The 20,513-nt window shown below is 47.9% G+C and overlaps 1 protein-coding gene across 7 annotated transcripts in view; it reads right to left on the bottom strand.

Moving 5' to 3' along the window:
• The window catches only part of LOC138815943 (dedicator of cytokinesis protein 3), a 192,816-nt gene extending 189,862 nt beyond the window's left edge, over nucleotides 1-2,954 (bottom strand). For 6 of the 7 annotated variants that reach the window (XM_070005339.1, XM_070005345.1, XM_070005340.1 and 3 more), the window contains exon 1: nucleotides 2,862-2,947. In XM_070005339.1, the coding sequence (XP_069861440.1) occupies nucleotides 2,862-2,898 (37 nt within the window). In that variant the 5' untranslated portion in view covers nucleotides 2,899-2,947. Of the gene's footprint in view, nucleotides 1-2,861 lie in introns of all 7 variants that reach the window. The other variant, XM_070005342.1, reaches the window with a different exon arrangement.
• Nucleotides 2,955-20,513: the final 17,559 nt, after the last annotated feature.

Here is a 20,513-nt window from a genome sequence, read left to right as displayed (position 1 = left end):
GTGAAATAGCTTCAGTGGAAACGCCTTGCAATGCTACAACAGGGACTCCTTCCCTTACCAACATCAGAACAAAAAGAAGGTCCGCCTCACATTTCTTCAAATTGCTGGAAAGTATGCACCTAATCTCCCCTTCCCCCCCCCCCCGTGGAATTTTAGGTTAGCAAGCTCAAAAAGAAATGTGTGTTCCACCCCTTGTACGACTAATATATGCTAATTTAAAAAAAAAAAAGCTTCACACACGCACACAAAAAATCTGTGCTCCAAATTAGTCATAAAAATCAAAACTGATCTCAAAACATTTTCTCACAGGAACGATGATAACAGTTAAATTTTCAAGCTAGCCCTCACAGCAATTAAACAACTAAATACCTACCATTCTTAACTGATTTTTTTTTTCTCAATCTAAGTACAATCTAGAAGCAACTTTATAGATTGATCTGAATTTTATGAAAAAGCCTACGGCAATAGTGCTCAATTGCCTATGGGGGGAAAAAAAAGAAAAAGGAAAATACGTGTCCTGAGATTCAAACAATTTACACAAAAACTTTTAAACTATAACTGAGGAAGGAACAGTCAATGACAGCTGTGAGTTGCCTTAACAGAAAAACACACAACTGCAGTAAGAGTAATTATCAATGAGAGAACAGATGAGACAGTATGAAAGGAAATGTACTCATTACCTGACGCATGCAAATGTAACCCCTCTATATATCACCTCTATACTAACAATAAATTCTTAAAAAAAAAAAAAAAAGAGTAACTCTCAGAATTCAGAATAACTGACTTGCTTAAGAAGCTTTAAGTCCCCTATCCTGTGCCCCTCCAACAGGAAATTGTTCTGAAGCTAAGCACACAGCCCTAGGAATACTTCCATCCAGCCCTAATGAATCACACACCAAATCCTAGTGCTTTGGGACTCACGTATACCTACATCTATTGCCTCACATCACCTCCATCTCAGAATTAACACACCTAGTTTGTTCTTAATACTCTCAGTACTGTGAGGGAAAGAAGAAATTCACATTTATGAAGTACTTGCTGTGCTCTCCCTTGATTTTTACAACTGTGTAAGATAGGAAAGCATCATCCCCAATTTACACATTAAGAAAACGATGCTAAGTAATTTGCCCACAGCACCTGTAAAGAGAAGCCATCCCTCTGAACTCTACTCACTAACTACAGTAGTTGCTCCCCAGCCTCAAGGAAAGAAGTGAATTAGGTACCACTGGACAGCTGACCACTTTCCCATGCATCACTTGTTATTCTAGTTCAGCAGTTCTGACAGCAAGTCATGGAGAACATAACCCATGGACTAATCATTTGATATTATTGATTTGGTATTCAAGGAATGCTCTTTAAAAAAAAAAAAAAAGAGGGGGGGATAATAATGTCCCTAGAGGTGAATCTGAGCTGTTGACATCATTTCCAAACTCCTTTTCAGAGACTCTTAAGACTTCATTTTTCACTTGCCATCTCAGTGTGGCTAATTTTAATTTCAAAAAGGTACCTTGCAAAACAAGGTTTTTCTCCTAGCATAGAAGACCTCTCTGCATGTCCTTGAATTTCAATAAATTCAATTTTACCCAATAATCTGCATAACTTCCAAAACAATTGTTAGCACTGCAGTAAAAAAAAAAGTTCTATCATAATGAACTGTGAACTAAATCTTGACTCAACTGTAGCAAAAATGGCAACAAAATCTATGTTTAGACAGATTCTCTACCTAAAATTTTCCATTACAAGCTTGGAAAGGAAAAAGAGAAAACCTATAGACTCAACATTTTAAATGTTTCTTAATTGAACATGATGATAGGTAATTATCAATAATGCAGTCGAGCCAAAAATCTATCATGTAATTGCCACCAAATACTAATATTGTAAAACACTCCTTTTAAATTTAGAGAAAAACAAGATTAAAAGAATGATCTAGCTTCTGGAGTTTCCCTTCACCCTCAAGAGAAGATTCCAAGAGGGATAAGGCTCCCACACGAAAACAAGGTTGTTTTGTTTTTGTTTCTTGAAAACAAAACAAAAACACAACCACGTCTACAAGACACACCAAGCCCTGGCAACCCCGTGCAGCAATGCTTCCCATGCTAAGGTGTAATTTCAAATACGGAAGGTGAAACAAAAATCAAAACGGATCCAACCATCTGCGCCCCGATGTCTGCAAAAATTTTGAACTGGGGGGGGGGGATGGGGGGGATGTAAAAAAAAAAAAAGAAAGAAATGATGTCAACGGCTTGGTTTTGGGTGTTTGGGTTGGTGGTGGTGGTTGTTTTTCTGGTAAGATTCCAGGAGGCAGATAAAACAGCTTAACCTCGAGGCTCCATCAACTCAGGTGCAGGAACTTCTCTTTTTTTTTTTTCCTTTTTTTAATCCAATCGATGCTAGAAATTGCAAATGCTCAAGGTTTAGCTATATATATATATTTTTTTTTTCTTTTGGATCAACTGTCTCTCCCCCTCCCCCAGCCCCCACCCCTTCCCCAGCAACGCATCACCACCCGCACCAGAAAAATCTCTCCAGCAACTACCGGGGAGGTGGGGGGGGGGGAACCTTACCCTCCTTTCCCCCCCCCATCTTCCCCCCTCTCCCGCGCCCGCGGGGCCCCGCACCTGCCGAGGCCGCGGCCACCAGCGCCCCCTACCGCCTGCCCAGCCCCGAGGGACCCGCCGCCCACCCGCCCGCGCCCCGCCGCCCCGCACCCGCCCCGCGCCCCGCCTGCGGGCAGGAGACCGGAGACATCACCGCAGCAGCCCCGAACGAGGCGGAGCCTCCATGGAGCCCCCACCCCCCCACACACCCCGAGGGCGCCCCCGCCCACCCCGAGCCCGACCGCGACCAGGCCCCGCACCGACCTACGCCGTACTTCTCCTCCTCGGTGCGGGTCCACATGGCCGGGCCGGGCGCGGCCCCGCGGGCGCGGAGGCCGGGAGACAGCGCGGCGGAGACGGCCGCGGGCCCGGCGGCGGCGGCGGCGCCCCGCGAGGCGCGGCGAGGCCGGTCAGGCGGCGCGGGGCCGCGGGCGGCGCATCCCCCGCAGGCCGCCCGGGACGCCACGGCCGCGTCCGCGCCCCGCACGGCTCTCTCCGGAGAGGACGCCGGCGACCTTCGGGGTTTTCGGTGCTTGTCGTCGCAATCCTTTTTTTTTTTTTTCCCCTTGGCGACGTTGCACGACGGTTCGCCACTTGTCTCTTGCCGCCGCGTTCCTTGCGGGGGTTTCCCCGCGCCGCCGCCGCCGCCGCCGCGCCTCGGCTCGCCTCAGCGGGCTCGCGGGACGCCCGCGCATGCGCGGCTCTCCAGCGCGCGCCGGCGGCGGCGTTGGGAGGGGGTCGGGGGAGGAGCGAGGAGCTCGCCAGGCCCGGGCTCGCGGGACGCCCGCGCATGCGTGGTTCTCCGGCGCGCGCGCGCGCGCGAGGCGGCAGAGGGGAATCAGGAGGGAAGGAGAGCTGGGAGCTCGCTTGGCCCGGGCTCGCGAGCCCGCGCGCCGCAGCCCCGCGCCCGTGTGCGCGCGCCCCCGGCGGAGGGAAACCTGCGGCAGACGACGAGTCTGACTGCCCCGGAGGCTGAGAAGGACCGGACGGAGAACCGCGGGCTCAAGGCGAGACAGGGGTCGTCCCCGCCACCGCCCCAACCCAGGACCCGGCACCTCTGTCCGCCTCCAGGGCCTCAGAGGCGGGAGATCCGGAAGAGGAGGGCGGTGGCGGGGATGCAGGGGGTTGGGGGGGGACGCCGTTTATACACCCGACCCAGTGTCACCCGCGTCACAGCCGCATCCTCTGAAAGGAAGCATGCACACACGTGCACACGCACCCATGTGCAAACACACACCACGCACACGCACCCTTGGAGCCGCCAGGGCGTGGTGATCTGGAGGGAATTAAGTGGAGTCCCCTGACTCCTTGCACACACACACACCCGGGGCCTTGTCCTGCTGACCTGACCACCTGCGCAGACCCCGCGCACCTGCTGTTCCAGCCGCGCTTTCCACGATGATGGGACTCTAGAGAGAGTTTCCCTACGGGGTGCAGCCTCTCTTGTTCCCAGGCCTCCGCCTCCCAGCCACCCTAAGTGCTGATCCTGTCCCCCCCAAAACCCACGTCCTTCCTCTCTGCTCTAAGAATGAATTGGCTCCGGTGAACACCCCCTTGGCTAAGCCCAGGAACTGCCAGCCTCCTTCTTGCCTACATCAGGACCCCCATGGTGTCCCCAGACAGATCCCTCTCTCTCTGTCACCAACCCCAGATGTCATCCCGCACTCTCATTTTGGGGCACCCATCCCCACCCCCGTTCATCAAAGCCCAGCTCAGCACCTCACCTTCAAGACATCTGCCCTAATCCCACTGTCAGCACACGGAATCCTTCCCTCCTTTGCTTAGGATTCCCACTTTGTTCATTTGTGCTTTATTTCCCTGTAGGACTGACAGCTTATGAGCTTGTAGGCAAGCTTCAGACTAAAGCGATCTTTCTTGACTTCTCAGCGTCCACCCCAGCATCTGATGTGTGACTATTGAATCAGGACGGGTACTAGCGTATCTTGTTAGGGACACACACACATATCAGTCTTAGCTGTGAGTTCAAGGCCAGCCTAGGCTACATAGAAACACCCAGTCTGACTCACAAATAGTTTCTTGATAATCCTCAGGTCATCCTGGGGCTTGAATTCAGGACCCAGGTACTGTCCTTGAGCTTCTTCTGCTTAAGGATATCACTCTAGCATTTGAGCCACAGCACACTGAGGAATCAAACCCAGGGCTTCATGCATGCTAGGTGAGCATGCCATCACTAAGCCACCCTCCCAGCCCCTCAGGTCTTAATTACTCTTTCAAGGTGTTCTTTGTGGTTGGTGACCCCTCCCATGCCTGACTGCTCACCTAAATGATGACCACCACCTCCTGCCCTATAGACTCCTCTTCCCCACTCCTGCCGAGAATATATCTGTCCTGTGAATGATTGTTTCTGGATAGCCAGATACAGTTGTCTGGGGAGGGTGGGTGGTTAGAGTTGAGAATAAGAGACGTTCTTATTTACGGAGGTAATTGTTCCAGAAAGATAGACCCCTGGCCATCATAGCGGTGGAGTACCTCATAGGATGAAGCTCTCTCCAGGGAGTTCTGACCAGCCAGGGAGACAAACACCATAGATCTTTTGAAAGATCATAAGCTCTTCTTTCATCCTCTCATTCCATAACCACATGATATACATGAAGACCATCTATAGAGCCTAAGGGCCACATTTCCCAAAGTTTACTCTTACATCCAGTTTGAACCCATCTTCGGCAACAGCTTCCCAGACAGAGGAAGTCCAATGGATGACCACATACTCTGGGGTGAGGTGGTCTTTAATCCAGCCAATGAAAGGAAAAGGGCACCAGGTGAGAAACAAGGGCAGTGCATACATCCTAGACTCTCAGACTCTTGCTGTCTGTACTCCATTTAGTTGTTAAAGTGAAGTAGAAGGACATAAGATAGCACACTGGCCTTGAGCAAGACCTGTCCTGCTGTTTTCTTTTTTTCTTTTTTCTTTTTTTCTTTTTTTTTTGTTGGTCATGGGGCTTGAACTCTGGGCCAAGGTATTATCCCTCAGCTCTTCAGCTCAAGGTGAGCACTCTACCACTTGAGCCACAGCACCACTTCCAGTTTTCGGAGTGGTTTATTGGGGATAAGAGTCTCACAAACTTTCCCTACTCAGGCTGGCTTTGAACCACAATCCTCAGATCTCAGCCTCCTGATAGCTAGGATGACAGGTGTGAGCCACCAGCACCCGGCTTCTTTATCTTTAAGTAGTTATACAAAGGGATTTCAATTCAACATGCCAGTCTGTGAGTAATAAGTATCTTGATCGATGTCAACCTTTCCAACGCTCTTCCTCCATCTCTGCCAACCTCACCTACCCCTTCAAGTGACCTGATCACCCACTTTTCTTCATGTGCTTGTCACGACCCTGATCCTTCTTGGGATATCCAAGAAGCCATTGCAAGATGGTTGCCCTGACCTAACCAGCTCAACGGAGTCTCTTGTCCAGGAACACCAACCTTATTACCGGCCTCATCAATTCTTTCCTTCTTCCTCTTCTCTACATCTGACTTCAAAGGAAAATTGTATCCTCTCTGGGTCTTTTTGATGTCAGTGCAATTCATTTCTGAGCTTGTCACCTACAAAAAAAAAAAAAAAAAAAAAAAACCACTCTCCCAGAATTCTCCAGGGTCTTCTCAACTCCAGACATGAGCATCTATTCCCTGGCTCTCAGGACTCTTGGTAAACAATATCTCTCAGCCTGCATCCTCTCCTCCCTTGAAATTGACAGATCATCCTCATCATCCCAACTGTTTTTTTGGAGACACCCTAGCTAACCTTAGTTAGAGGGGATTTTTCTCTCCCATCAAGGCTTTTCCTGGTAGCCCTTACTCCTTCTACCTGCCTCTGGAAGATCAAGTGTGTGTGTCTGCCTTATATACAAACAGTTGTTTATTTCCTTCTTCAATAGCAAGATCATTTTGTTTTACTCCACACAGAGACTAATAAAATACCTGCCATTTAAGCTGGGAGCTGGTGGCTCACAGCTATAATCCTAGCTACCCAGGAGGCTGAGATCTGAGGATCGAGGTTCAAAGCCAGTCGGGACAGGAAAGTCTGTGAGACTCTTACCTTCAATAAACCACCAGAAGACTGGAAGAGGCGCCCCATGACTCAAAGCCTGGAGCAAAAGAGCTCCAGGACGGCACCCAGCCCCAGGTTCAAGTCCTGTGACACACACAGATACACACACACACACAAAAAAAAAAAAAAACCTGATATTTGACAAGAATTTAACATATACCCTGGTGAATGATCCACTTATCTGTTTACTAGAACCATCATCATTGCTAGAATGCAAAACTGGGGTATTTAGCACAGCAGCTCACAAATCTCCAAGTTCAGAGACTTCATTAATTAGAATAAAGTTCCTTGATATGAATACATGGTTTTAATTAAAATTGTATTGAAGTCAGGTGCTGGTAGCTTACAGCTACTGAGAAAGCTGAGGGTCATGTCTGTGAGACTCTTCTCTCCAATTAACCACCAAAAAGCCAGAAGTAGAACTGTGGCTCAGATGGTAGAGTGCCAGTCTTGAGCAATAAACTCAGGCTTTGGGTTCAAGCCTCAGTACCAACACACACACACACACATGAAAATTCATTGAGACATCTTATTGAGTAGCTCTATAAAAGATAAATATGTGGAGCAATTTATTTAAGAACCAAAAAAGACCAGGCACTGGTGGCTCACGCCTGTAATTCTAGCTACTCAAGAGGCTGAGATCTGAGGATTGTGGTTCAAAAATCTGAGTATTGCAGTTCAAAGCCAGCTACGGCAGGAAAGTCTATGAGATTCTTATCTCCAATAAACTACTAGAAAACAGGAAGCCGTGATGTGGCTCAACTGGTAAGAGCACTTGCCTTGAGCTGAAGAGCTGAGGGACAGCGCTCAGGCCCAGAGTTCAAGCCCCAAGACTGACAAAAAAAAGAAAGAAGACAACAGACAGTTTAAAATTGTCACATCACTGTTACTCTTTAGGTAGACTGCATTACCATGTATGATAAATTGCAACTTGAGAAGTGATGAAGAAATCCAGTATTTCCTATGGAAATTCTTTCAGATGAGTGACTACTGAAAGTAGCAGAGAATCAAAAAGGTTTTGTAAATAATGTGTAAGAAATACAGAGAGAGGCTGGGAAGGTGGCTCTGTGGTACAGTGCTTGCTTTGCATGCATGAGGCCCTGGGTTCGATTCCTCAGCACCACATAAACAGAAAAGGCCAGAAGTGGCACTGTGGCTCAAGTGGTAGAACGCTAGGCTTGAGCTGAAGAGCTGAGGGACGACACCCAGGCCTAGAGTTCAAGCCCCACGACCAAACTCCCCCCTCACCACCAAAAAAAAGGGAAAGAAAGAAATACAGACAGTTGAGCATCGATGGCTCACACCTGTAGTCCTAACTACTCAGGAGGCTGAGATCTGAGGATCGGGGTTCAAAGCTAGCCCAGGCAGGAAAGTCCGTGAGACTCTGATCTCCAGTAAACCACTAGAAAGCTGGAAGTGATGCTGTGGCTCAAGCGGTAGAGCACTCGCCTTGAGCTGAAGAGCTGAGGGACAGTACCCAGACCCAGAGTTCAAGCCCCAGGACTACCAAAAACAAAAACAAGAAACTTGAGGAGTTTCCCTTCCTCTTCATCTCTTCTTGTTTTCTGAAGCCTGGAGGATCAGATGGCAGCGTTGAAGGAGGCAGCCGGGCTGATGACTCAGCTCGTAAAACAATGTGTGGCCACAGAGATGATGTTTATCCACGGAGCATTCTGGAGACTCTCGCTACTGAAGTTGGTAGTGAATTGGCAGTGGGTGAGTAGCAAGCAATGCTCATTCTCCAAGAGTTTCTGGGCAGCAACACCAAAATGGCACTTGCTTCCCTGTCCTAGCGATCAATCCAATGGTAGAGCGCTCACCTTGAGCTGAAGAGCTGAGGGACAGCGCCCAGGCCCAGAGTTCAAGCCCCATGACCACCCCACACCCCCCAAAAAAAAGAAAGAAAGAAAACTTCACAGAAAGGCCTTTGATAGAGAGATGGATACAAGTAAAGGTACCCATAACACTTAATACTCTGTCTCCACTGAATGCTGGTGTCTCGAACCAGTGATTCTAGCTGCTTAGAAGGCAGAGATCTGAGAATCATGGTTAAAAGCTAGCCAGAGGAAGTAAAGTCCATGAAATCCTTATTTCCAATGAATCACCAAAAAAGCCAGAAGTGGAGGTGTGACTCAAGTGTTAGAGTGCCATGTAAACATAAAAACTAAAGGACAGTGCTCAGATCCTGAGTACAAGCCCCAGTGTACACACACACACACACACACACACACACACACACACACACACACACACACACACACACACACACACACACACACACACACACACACACACACACACCTTCTCTGCCTTCTCTTGTGCTAGAAGTGCCAGTAACCAAAGCTGCCTAGGGGCAGCTGGATAGCACAGAATACCCAAGGAGCGGATGGTATCTGTTTAGCACTTGCACAAACTACCATTTTTTCATGGCAGGGAAATGCCCAAATTAGTCTCATTTCCCCATCTACTTTTTTTTTTTGGTCAGTCATCGAACTTGAACTCTGGGCCTGGGTGCTGTCCCTCATTTCTGCAGTTCAAGGCTAGCACTCTACCACATGAGCCACAGTGCCACTTCCGGTTTTCTGAGTAGTTTACTGGAGATAAGAGTCTCACAGACTTTTCTGCCTGGGCTGGCTTTGAACCGTGATCCTCAGATCTCAGCCTCCTGAGTAGCTAGGATGACAGGTGTGAGCCACCAGCACCCAGCACCCATCTACTTTTTATATTCCCTCACTTCATCCCAACCAACACCTTGTAAGAAGGCCACATTGGAATAGAGACTAACCCAGATATACAGAGGTGGCTGACAAACGTAGGGTACTCTTAGGTGAAGAGACCTGAAATGACTAATTAATATTATTAATAGTTGGCTTTCAGTGTCATCGCATTTGAGCATCTATGCGGTGGGGAGGGGATTGGGAAGAGCATGAGAGAGAGAGACAGATTAAGCAATGTGATATTTCATTATTTTTTTCCCTAAAATGGCAAACTTTAACCATCTGTTCCTATTTAATCAACCCATTCAAAATATTATTAAAATGCAGATTTCATGCGGTTAGCCAATATCTTCAAAAGAGAAATGACCAAAGTTCTCTAGTTTCAATCCCTGGAGACCAACTTGATACTTCTGGATGAGCTATAGCTATCAACCCCACATACGATCAGATGAGAAGGACTTCCCCAGATCTAGCTGAGAGTCCTTAATACTTTTTTTTCTTTTTTTGGTTTGGTCTTAGGACTTGCACTCTGGGCCTGGGTTTTATCCCTTTGCTCTTCAGCTCAAGGTGAGCGCTCTGCCAATTGAACACAGCACCACTTCTGGTTTTCTGAGTGGTTTATTGGAGATAAAAGTCTTACAGACTTTCCTGCCCAGGCTGGCTTTGAACCAAGAATCTCAGATCTCAGCCTCCTGAGTAGCTAGGATGATGGGCATGAACTGACACCCAGTTTTGTTTTGTTTTGTTTAAATACTCAATGCCTGCCACACAAGATGGAACACCTTGCAGGTATTTAGTAAATAGTATTTGAATTGAGGGCTTTATATCCTTAGACATCTATATGCTTGTTTCAATAAAGTTTTCATCTGCTTATTGTTTTCTGGCCAGGTTAAAAAAAGGAGAAGATAGAATTTAAAAGAGAGAGAGAGAAAAAGGAAGAGTAAGTAATAAAAGCTTGGCATTACTTAGTTCTCCTTTCCCTTTGGGGGACATAACTGTGCCCTTGAATTTCAGCACTAAGTAACCAGGGAGGGATTGAAATTAAAAACCTTGGAGAGTAATTAGCAACAAAACGTTCTAATGTCAAGAAGTAAATTTTATGGGACCCTATTTGTAATATTAATCGAGTCTCTACGTAGCCAAATGGTGAAATTATTGCTCTAATACAAATAGGCTCAAAAGAGAAAAACAACCCCAAAATAGCATAGATATTGCAAATCAGGACAGAGCTAATTTCTCTACCCATAAAAAGCAACCAATTGCAATGCCTTCACCAATTCATTGGAGTTAAGTGCAAAGCGAAGCTTATTTGGTACAGCACCACCTACCCTGAGACTGAATTGGTGTGGGACTAGGGCTTGGAAGGAAGTGGAAAGTTTTGTTGTGTTTTGTTTTCCAGTTCTTTATAGTTTTCATCTTGAAGTAGGAGAAATTTCCATCCTTTTTTCCACCAAAAATATATTGAGTACTTATTACAGAACATGTTCAGAATAGATGTTCATGGTCTTTTCCATTGTAGAGTTTACCAACTCTTTATGGGGAAGAGAAACTGAACTAATTATTCTACAAATGAAACTAATTAGAGACACAAGAACACTATACAAAGGGAGAGTCAGCCTGGAGGCTTTTGACCTAGTTTGCAAGTCAGAGAAGACTTCCTGGAGGAAATGACACTTAAAGTGGAACCTGATCATGCAGACAAATCAGCCTCTTCACTAAGAGGACAATCTTATCATCATCATTATTGTTGTTGTTGTTATTATTATTCCTTTTTACTAAGATATCCAGGCACCTGTGGCTCAGGCCTGTAATTTTAGCTACTTAGGAGGCTGAGATCTGAGGATCATGGTTTGAAGCCAACTAGGCATGAAAGTCTGTGAGACTCTTATCTCCAATGAACTACCAAAAAGCCAGATAGTGGAACTGAGCTTCAAATGGTATAGAATTAGCCTAAAGAGGAAAAGTTAATGGATAGTATCCAGGCCCTGAGTTCAAGCCCAAGTACTGGCACAAAAAGTGCCACTCACTCCTGTCATCCTAGCTACCCAGGAGGCTGAGATCTGAGGATCACAGTTCAAAGCCAGCCTGGGCAGGAAAGTCCTTGACACTCCTATCTCCAGTGAACCACCAGAAAACTGGAAATGGTATGTGGCTCAAATGATAGAGTGCTCGCCTTGAGCTAAAGAGCTCAGGGACAGTGCCCAGGCCCAGAGTTCAAGCTCCACAACCAACCAAAGAAAAAAAAAGGAAAGAAAGAAAGAAAGAAAGAAAGAAAGAAAGAAAGAAAGAAAGAAAGAAAGAAAGAAAGAAAGAAAGAAAGAAAGAAAGAAAGAAAGAAAGAAAGAGAAAGAAAGAAAGAAAGGAAAGAAAGAAAGAAAGGAAAGAAAGAAAGGAAGGAAGGAAGGAAGGAAGAGAAGAGGAAGATAAAACATTCTAGACCAAGGAAATGTCATTTGAGGAGGCAGGTCTAGTAGAAGGAGTTTTATGTTTCTGAGAAATGGAAAGACTAGGTCTGGGAATGTGGCTTTAGTGGTCGAGTGCTTGCCTTGCATGCATGAAACCCGGGGTTCAATTCCTCAGTACCACATACACAGAAAAAGCTGGAAGTGGCACTATGGCTCAAGTGGTAGAGTGCTAGCCTTGGAGACAGAGAGGCTCAGGGACAGTGCCCAGGCCTTGAGTTCAAGCCCCAGGACTGGCAGAAGAAGAAGAGGAGGAGGAGGAAGGGGAAGAGGAAGAGGAGGAGGGGGAAGGCTGTTCTGATCAGAATATGGTATATGAGTGAGTGAGTCAGATGGAGAATGGGGAGAGGTACTTCTAGAATGGGAGACAGGGCCATCGTGGAGCCTAGGCAGATCACATGACCCCAAGGACTAATCATTGCCAGCAGGCCCTAAGAAGCAGAGAGAAGAGACTTGAGTAAGATCAGGCTCTGAGACCCTGTCCTTCAGGGACCTCCTTGAGAGCCTAGAAAAGGTTCTTCTGTCATCTTGGTTGCTGAGATACCAGTGAATATCTCTCAATTCTCTGAGTGACCAACAAAGACTGTGATAAAGCATCCAGGATCACCGCTAACTACATCTCTCTCCTCATTGAGCTAATCTTACCTTTTTAAAAAAAAATTTTTGTTGGTCGTGGGGCTTGAACTCTGGGCCTGGGCGCTGTCCTTCAGCTCTTTAGCTCAAGTCTAGCTATCTACCACTTGAGCCACAGCACCACTTCTGGTTTTCTGGTGGTTTATTTGGAGATAAGAGCCTCACAGATATTCCTGCCTGGGCTAGCTTTGAACTGCGATCCTCAAATCTCAGCCTCCTGAGTAGCTAGGATGACAGGCATGAGCCACCAGCACCTGGCTCTTTCCTTTATTTTCAAGTTCAAAGCCAGCATGGGTGGGAAAGTCCATGAAGGTCTTGTCTCCAATTCACCACCAAAAAGCTGGAAATGGAGCCGTGGCTCAAGTGGTAGCCTTAAGCAAAACAGCCCATGACAAGCCGGGCGCTGGTGGCTCATGCCTGTAATCCTAGCTACTCAGGAGGCTGAGATCTGAGGATCGCGGTTCAAAGCCAGCCCGGGCAGGAGACCATGAGACTCCTATCTCCAATAAGCCACCAGAAACCGGAAGTGGCACTGTAGCTCAAGTGGTAGAGCGCTCGCCTTGAGCTGAAGAGCTGAGGGACAGCACCCAGGCCCAGAGTTCAAGCCCCACAACCGACGAAAAGAAAAAAAAACAGCACATGACAGTGCCTGAGCCCTGAGTTCAAGCCCCAAGACTGGCACAAAAAGAAAAGATGGCACACCAGTGCCTAGGCTCCAGTCCTTATCTCCCTGATTCAGAGTGGGAAGAGCAGCTCAGCTCTCTGCACAGTCCCATGCTCCAGGATCTGGGAAAGGGTTCTGGGTCTCACTCCCTTAGCTGTATTTTCAACCCTTGCTCATCAACTATAACAATCTCACACGTAATGAATCTGATCACCCTGAATCTGATCTAGGACCTTTTCCTCGACAAACGTTTAGTTGAGAGTGTGAAAGGAAAAAATGAAATAAAATAAACCTCTCTCCCAAGAGCATACTTTAGAACACACAGGTCCTGACCCAGAGAGCAGCAAAAACGGTATTCACCCTGTCACCACTGAGAAAGAATGAGTCTAAGAAATGAAAAATCATTCTCCAATTAGCGCAGAGGGTGACGGATCAGAATCTATTATGTGCAGTCATGAATTATGAAACAATTAGAGAAGTAATTCTGATCTAGAAATCTGCCCGTGTCAGGAGCCTTGGCAAATTTTATGGGAATTTTTCATTATCACCCACTGGCCCCTTACTAAAACCATACCTGTATACTCAGCCTCCCATCCTAAACCCCCACCCCAGCGTGTCACTCCAACCCACTGTCAGCACTGGGCTTTTTGCCTTTATTTATCTATTTATTTTTGTCAGTCATGGGACCTGAACTCTGGGCCTGGGTGCTGTCCCTGAGCTCTTCAGCTCAAGGCAAGCGCTCTACCACTTGAGCCACAGTGCCACTTCCAGCTTTTTCTGCTTCTGTGGTACTGAGGAATCGAACCCAGGGCCTCATGCATGCGAGGCAAGCACTCTACCACTGAGCCACCTTCCCAGCCCCCTGCACTGGGCTTTTTAAAATCTCAAGTGCCATAGCAATGGGAAATAGAACTTAAGGGTTCTAGAATCAGAACTGGGCTCACATCCAACTCTAGACCCTTGGATGACACCAGGTAAATCACGTGACATCTGTCAACCCAGTCTCTGCCTCTATGTGGTACAAACCATCGTAGCTTCCACATCCAAGACTGCTTATGAGAAAAGAAAAGAAAGAAAAAACCTGCGAAAGTTTCAACACAAAACCTGGCACAAGATACATGTTCATGAAACGTTGGAACCTTGCTCTTCCTTTCACCCAAATGTTGGGTCTCCCCACCCTCCTGGGCCTGTGTCTCCTCTGAGCTGGGCAGAGAGAGCTGAGCCGGCCACACCGGCCCATCAGCCAGCACTAAGCTCAGTGACAGCCTCTCCTCTCCATTTAACACCGAAAGGTATGGATTTCCATGCTATTTCCAAAACATGACACTCTAAGGAACTCTATGTTCCATCGATTCTCCTCCAGGACCCTTGACTCCCCAGTTCGTAGTCTTCTCACTAGAGCCTTCGGGCCCTCAGCGCGCAGGAGCACAGATCTGTGTCATTTTGCACTCGCTTAAAGGTCAAACACGAATCTCTCCCCATTATTGTACTGTGTCTTGTCGCACAGACTCTCTGTTTCATGGATTAGTCACAGTCTTGCTATCAAATTAAATATTCCTCGGTGGTTATTTTTAGAGAGATCTTTTTCTGACTCTACCCGGTGCAAATGTGTGCGCGCGCACCCACGGCTCTGGGATCCAGGCATCATTGGGTGGAGGGCTCAGAATCCTCTGGAAGGCGGTAGTTGAGTGCAGCAGTGGAATTTATTAACCCTCTCTGTCCATGAATTCCTCTGTCCGGCCAGGCACCGTTGGCTCACACCTGTCATCCTAGCTACTCAGGAGGCTGAGATCTGAGGATCACAGTTCAAAGCCAGCCCAGGCAGGAAAGGCTGTGAGACTCTTATCTCCAATAAACCACTCAGAAAACTGGAAGTGGTGCTGTGGTTCAAGTGGTAGAGCCCTTACCTTGAGCTGAAGAACTCAGGGATAGCGCCCAGGCCCAGAGTTCAAGCTGACAAAAAAAAGTCTCTGTCTAGACTAAAATATTTAATCTTCTATGCCTTGGATGATGGATCATGGGTGAATCAATCCAGCATAAGCCCAAAGGGAGCTATGAACACAATGGTGGGCAGAGCCCTTCCAATCTTTTGTCTGTCTGTTTGCTCCATCCTGCGAAAGCAAGAGGATTGAATTGAAAAGCTAACATGGGAGCCGCCATGGTGAGTTCCATCCTCCAGTTGATGTTACCCCAAATCACTCAATTCACCACTTCATTTCAGGGCATAGGTCTCTGATGACTTCCTGCCACTTCCGGAGCCATGTCCATGCTCCATCTTGCACATATATGGTTTGGCTTTCCATTCTAGGCCGGACAATTAACCCTCGAAAGAGTTCCTGCCTTCTTCCTCAGCTTTCTTTCCAAAGATGGGCTGGGCCCTCTCTGTTCGCACCTTCCCTACATGTCACATGTCTTTCTTCCAAACTACTTTCAGTCCTTAGGCGGAGGAAAGTCCCCCCTTTCCTCCCAGGACCCTGATTCTGGGGTGACACCTGGGCATGTGCAGAACAGCAGGTGGGGGGAGTGGTCGCATCTCTGGCTGAAGGCTGAGGGCAGGGCTGCAGCTGTCTAGGGAGGAAGGCCTTGGGATCCACCTCCTCCATCCCTTCTCAGTGCTCCAGCCCAGACCCCAGACCCCTGATGATCCACAGGCTCTTGCTGCCGAGATGACTGTGCATCTGAGTACCGCTGAGGATCCCTGCTCCCCCAAACCTCTCCATGAATTTTAGTCACTGAGAGGAATTCTCTAGCCCAGAGGGCATACCCTATTGCTATAGAATCTGTCTCCAGGGAAGGACATCTCATTGGGTCTTACTGTGGAAACAGACGGAGGTCATTGGTCATATTAACAGCCTGGACGAGCTCCATGTATGGCCAACCCTAAGATATTAAAGCCTTTGAGGAGCAGATGGTCCCTTTGTAGAGTTAAAGGCCAGGTGAGGCTGATTCACATCTGGCCAGGTGATCCTGAGGCCTGGACCAGATTCTGTCCTGGTGGTCAGACTGGAGCCTAGAGAAAGGCACTGCTGAAAAGGTGAGTTTGCTGGGATCACAGTAGGCTGCCAATACATTCATTGCTTTTCCGAGAGGCTGGTAGAGACCTGCAAGCACTCTCTGGGTGCAGATCTTGCTCCCAAGATACTCAAAGATATTTTGAGCTAAGGGACTTCCACACTTGCTGTTCCTTTCGGCCATTCTTGTTTCCTTCCTTCCTTCTTTCCTTCCTTCCTTTCTTTCTTCCCTTTCTTTCATTCTTCCCCTTCTTTCTCCCTTCCTGTCTTCCTTTCTGTCTTTCTTCCTTCCTTTCTTTCTTCCTTCCTTCCTGTCTTTCTTTCTTTCTTTTTTTTTTTTTTTTATTTTGCCGGTCATGGGGCCTGAACTCTGGGCCTGGGCGCTGTCCCTCAGCTCTTCAGCTCAAGGCTAGCGCTCTACCACTGGAGTCACAGCGCCACTTCCGGCTTTTTCTGTTTATGTGGTGCTGAGGAATCGAACCCAGGACCTCATGCTTGCAAGGCATGCACTCTACCGCTGAGCTACCTTCCCAGCCCCTCTTTCTTTTCTTTCTTTTGTCTGTTGTGGGGCTCGAACTCTGGGCCTGGGCCCTGACCTGAGCTCTTCAGCTCAAGGCTAGTACTCTACCACTTGAGCCACAGCGCCATTTCTGGTTTTCTGGTGGTTTATTAGAGATAAAAGTCTCATGGACTTTCCTGCCTGGGCTGGCCTTGAACTGTGATCTTCAGAGCTCAGCCTCTTAAGTAGCTAAGATGTGAGCCACCAGCGCCCGGTTGCACCTTGATTTCTCAGATATAATCCTGGGGGAGGGGAGTCCTAACACCTGCCTCATACCCAATTTGAGATATATCTTTGCTAACATCTATGTTGGTGATCCATACACTTTTTAAAGCACATACATTCTGGTTTAAGTTCAATCTCAGGAAAAATTCCAATATGTAAAATAGTTCCATTGAAGTGGAGTCGGGGGTGGGGTGGGGAAGGAGATTAGAATTCTTCCACCAAATGATGGAGACTCTGGAATCAAAAAACAAAAACAACAAAACAACCCACCAAATCCAGCTCCATCCTCTGATAGCCAGCTCTGGAGAGATCTGGAAATGTCATAGCAGCAAGAGGAGTTAGATGAGGTTGTTTGGCAAACTGACACCAAAGGTAGGTGGATCTCCAGAAGAGACATATGACAAGAGGGTGGGGGTGAGGCTGGGCGCAGGGCATATGCCACCCATATCTGGGGGCTCTAAGAGGAGTTGGCTGCCTCTAGGCAATCACTTTGTAACCCTGAGCACGGTGCTCTATTTCCTGGGGAGAGATGGATGGGAAATGAGGCCTCTGGTTGTAGCTGCCTCTTGGTTTCTTAGCAGACTTATTCTCTGTGTTTCACACAGGAGAAGAATCATACGTTGTCATCCTGGCTATTCAGGAGGCTGAGATCTGAGAATCATGGTTCAAAGCCAGCCTGGGCAGAAAAGCCTGCCAGGCTGATATCTCCCATTTACCAGTAAAAAAAAAGGCCAGACGTAGAGAAATGAATGACTCAAGTGGTGGAGCACCAACTTTGAGTGGCAAGGGGCAGGGATAAGGGGAAAGATACGTGAGAACACAAGGCCCGGGGTTCAAGTCCTGGTCTCAGCACAACCACTGCCAAGAAAAGAATGCCTTAGCACCAGCCAGCTGCCCTGCCCTCTCCCTAAATCTTATCTATCCAGACCTGGCTTGCTCTTGGAGTTCCTGTGATCATCACCTCTGGGAAAGCTTCTATAATCAGCCCCAACTGATGGTCGAATTTCCTTCTGGCCTCCTAGAGCACACAGGGTAATGAATTACAGATGGGGACTTGGGGACTTGGTTTCCTTGTCTGAGAAAGGCGATCTGTAAATAGTAGCTGTGCATGATCACTTTTTTCTTTTTCTTTTTTTTTGCTGGTCATGGGGCCTGAACTCTGGGCCTGGGCGCTGTCCCTCAGCTCTTCAACTCAAGGCAAGTGCCGTACCACTTGAGCCACAGCACCACTTCTGGCTTCTTTTGCTTATGTGGTGCTGAGGAATTGAACCCAGGGCCTCATGCATGCAAGGCAAGCACTCTACCACTGAGCCAACTTCCTAGCCCCTGTGTGTGATCTTGAGGTGGTCTCTCCCCCTCACCCCACAGTTTAGTTCTGACCCACAGTAGGTGTCCATGGAATGCTAACCCTGGTGACCAGCAGGTGGCCCCACACCCCGATTAACCTGTCTCCCTGCCTACTGACCACTCTGTTTTGTTTTCTTTTCTTGTTTTGGTTGGTCATGGGCTTGTACTCAGGGTGTGGCACCATCACTGGGCTCCTCTACTCCAGGCTAGCGCTTGACCACTTGAGCCACAGCACCACTTCCCATTTTTTTCTGTGTATGTGGTACGGAGGGAATCGAACCCAGGGCTTCATTCATGCTTGGTGAGCACTCTACCACCAAGCCACGTTCCCAGCCCTTATTAACTACTCTTGAGTCCCAGGAAATATTCCCTTGAGTCACCAGCTACACAAACACAACTAAGGCTTCTAAAAAAGTACCTGATCTACAGACCACAAAACATTCATTACAGTCCATCACCTGATAGCAACAAGGGTGCTGGGATAACCCGGTCCTATTGCTCTTACTTGACAGATGGAAACCTCAAAAATGAGACTTAGTTAAGCCGGGCCTGGCAGTGCATGCCTATGATCCCAGATACTCAGGAGGCAGAGATAGAAGAATCAGCAGTGTGAGGTCAACCTAGGAAACATTACACCCTATCTCAACAAAACAAAATATGAACAACAACAAAAACACTGAAGGTATGGCTTGACTGGTAGAACATTTGCCTAGCATGTGTGAGGCCCTGGGTTTAACCTCTACCTAGCACTATTTAAAAAAAAATCATCAGAGCCAGGCGCTGGTGGCACATGCCTGTCAGCCTAGCTACTCAGAAGGCTGAGATCTGAGGATCACGGTTCAAAGGGAGCCCCAGCAGAAATGTCTGTGAGACTTTTATCTCCAATGAACCACCAGAAAACCAGAAGTGGCGCTGTGGCTCAAGGGTAGAGCACTTGCCTTGAGCTGAAGAGCTGAGGGACAGTGCCCAGACCCAGAGTTCAAGCCTCATGACCTACCAAACACACACACACACACACACACACACACACACACACACACACACACACACACACACACACACACACACATCAGAGCTCTCTTGACCAAGCCCAGAGTTCAAGCCTCATGACCTACCAAACACACACACACACACACACACACACACACACACACACATCAGAGCTCTCTTGACCAAGGTTGTGATAAACCAAAGTTCAGGTCTTCTAAATGATCACCAACCCTCCCCATACACGGGGGGCTGGAGGTGATAAGGATTTGGACTTCCCACACACTGACTTTTGATTTCCAAGTGGTAAACAGGCAGGCTTTCTCAATATAGCAGAAGACATTTAGGCTGCAGGGTTGAAGGGCATCTGGACCCACCCAAGGCAGTAGAGCTCAGCCTAAGGTAACCAGGTCTGGATGCATGGGATCTATTCTTCTCCCCTTCTCCCAGACTTGCCTGCTAGGGAGAGACTTTCAAACAGGTCTAAAACACAGAGACCCCATGCAGAGGCTGCAGCAGGATGCATTTTGAGGCTCAATTCCGATGCTGTAGTAGAGAGAGAGAGGGTGGAGAGGGGCTGGGATAGAATAGCAATGAGCCGGACTGTTGGAAGGCGGCCAGACTCAGGTTCTGAGGCTGTCCTCACTCTCTCCCCCTCCCCCGGCCCCTCACACACACAGACACACACACACACACACACACACACACACAGACATAAAGACATACACCTCATGTTCATACCCTCTGTTGAACTCTCTATTGAAAGCTCTCAAGGAAAGTAGGACAGAGCCCATGTAAGGGCCTGAACATCTGGATTAGCTGATGGACATACGTGGCCACCTGGCTTTTTTGTTGTTGTTGTTGGTTATAGGGTCTGAACTCTGGGCCTGGGCGCTGTCCCTGAGCTCTTCAGCTCAAGGCGAGGACTCTACCACTTGGGCCACAGCGCCACTTCTAGCTTTTTCTGCTTCTGTGGTGCTGAGGAATCGAACCCAGGGCCTCATGCATGCAAGGCAATCACTCTACCACTGAACCACCTTTCCAGCCCCTACCTGGTTTCTTAGCTTACCTGATACCATTTCATTGTCTAGGATTTTCTCCCATTGCTGAGAGAGTTGCTCAGAGGCCCAGCTAGCAGCTTCCCTTAGGTAGGCGCCCAACCTTCTGGTTCTGGCCTAATAATTCTATCTAGGACCAGATCAGAGGGCCCAAACCTGGGCTAGACTTGGTACTGAGCCAGATTCTT

Source organism: Dipodomys merriami, unplaced genomic scaffold (genome assembly GCF_024711535.1).
Source record: "Dipodomys merriami isolate MVZ:Mamm:240054 unplaced genomic scaffold, mDipMer1.0.p SCAF_68, whole genome shotgun sequence".
In the NCBI taxonomy this organism is placed as follows: Eukaryota; Metazoa; Chordata; class Mammalia; order Rodentia; family Heteromyidae; genus Dipodomys; species Dipodomys merriami.
This window is presented reverse-complemented; position numbering and strand designations above follow the sequence as displayed.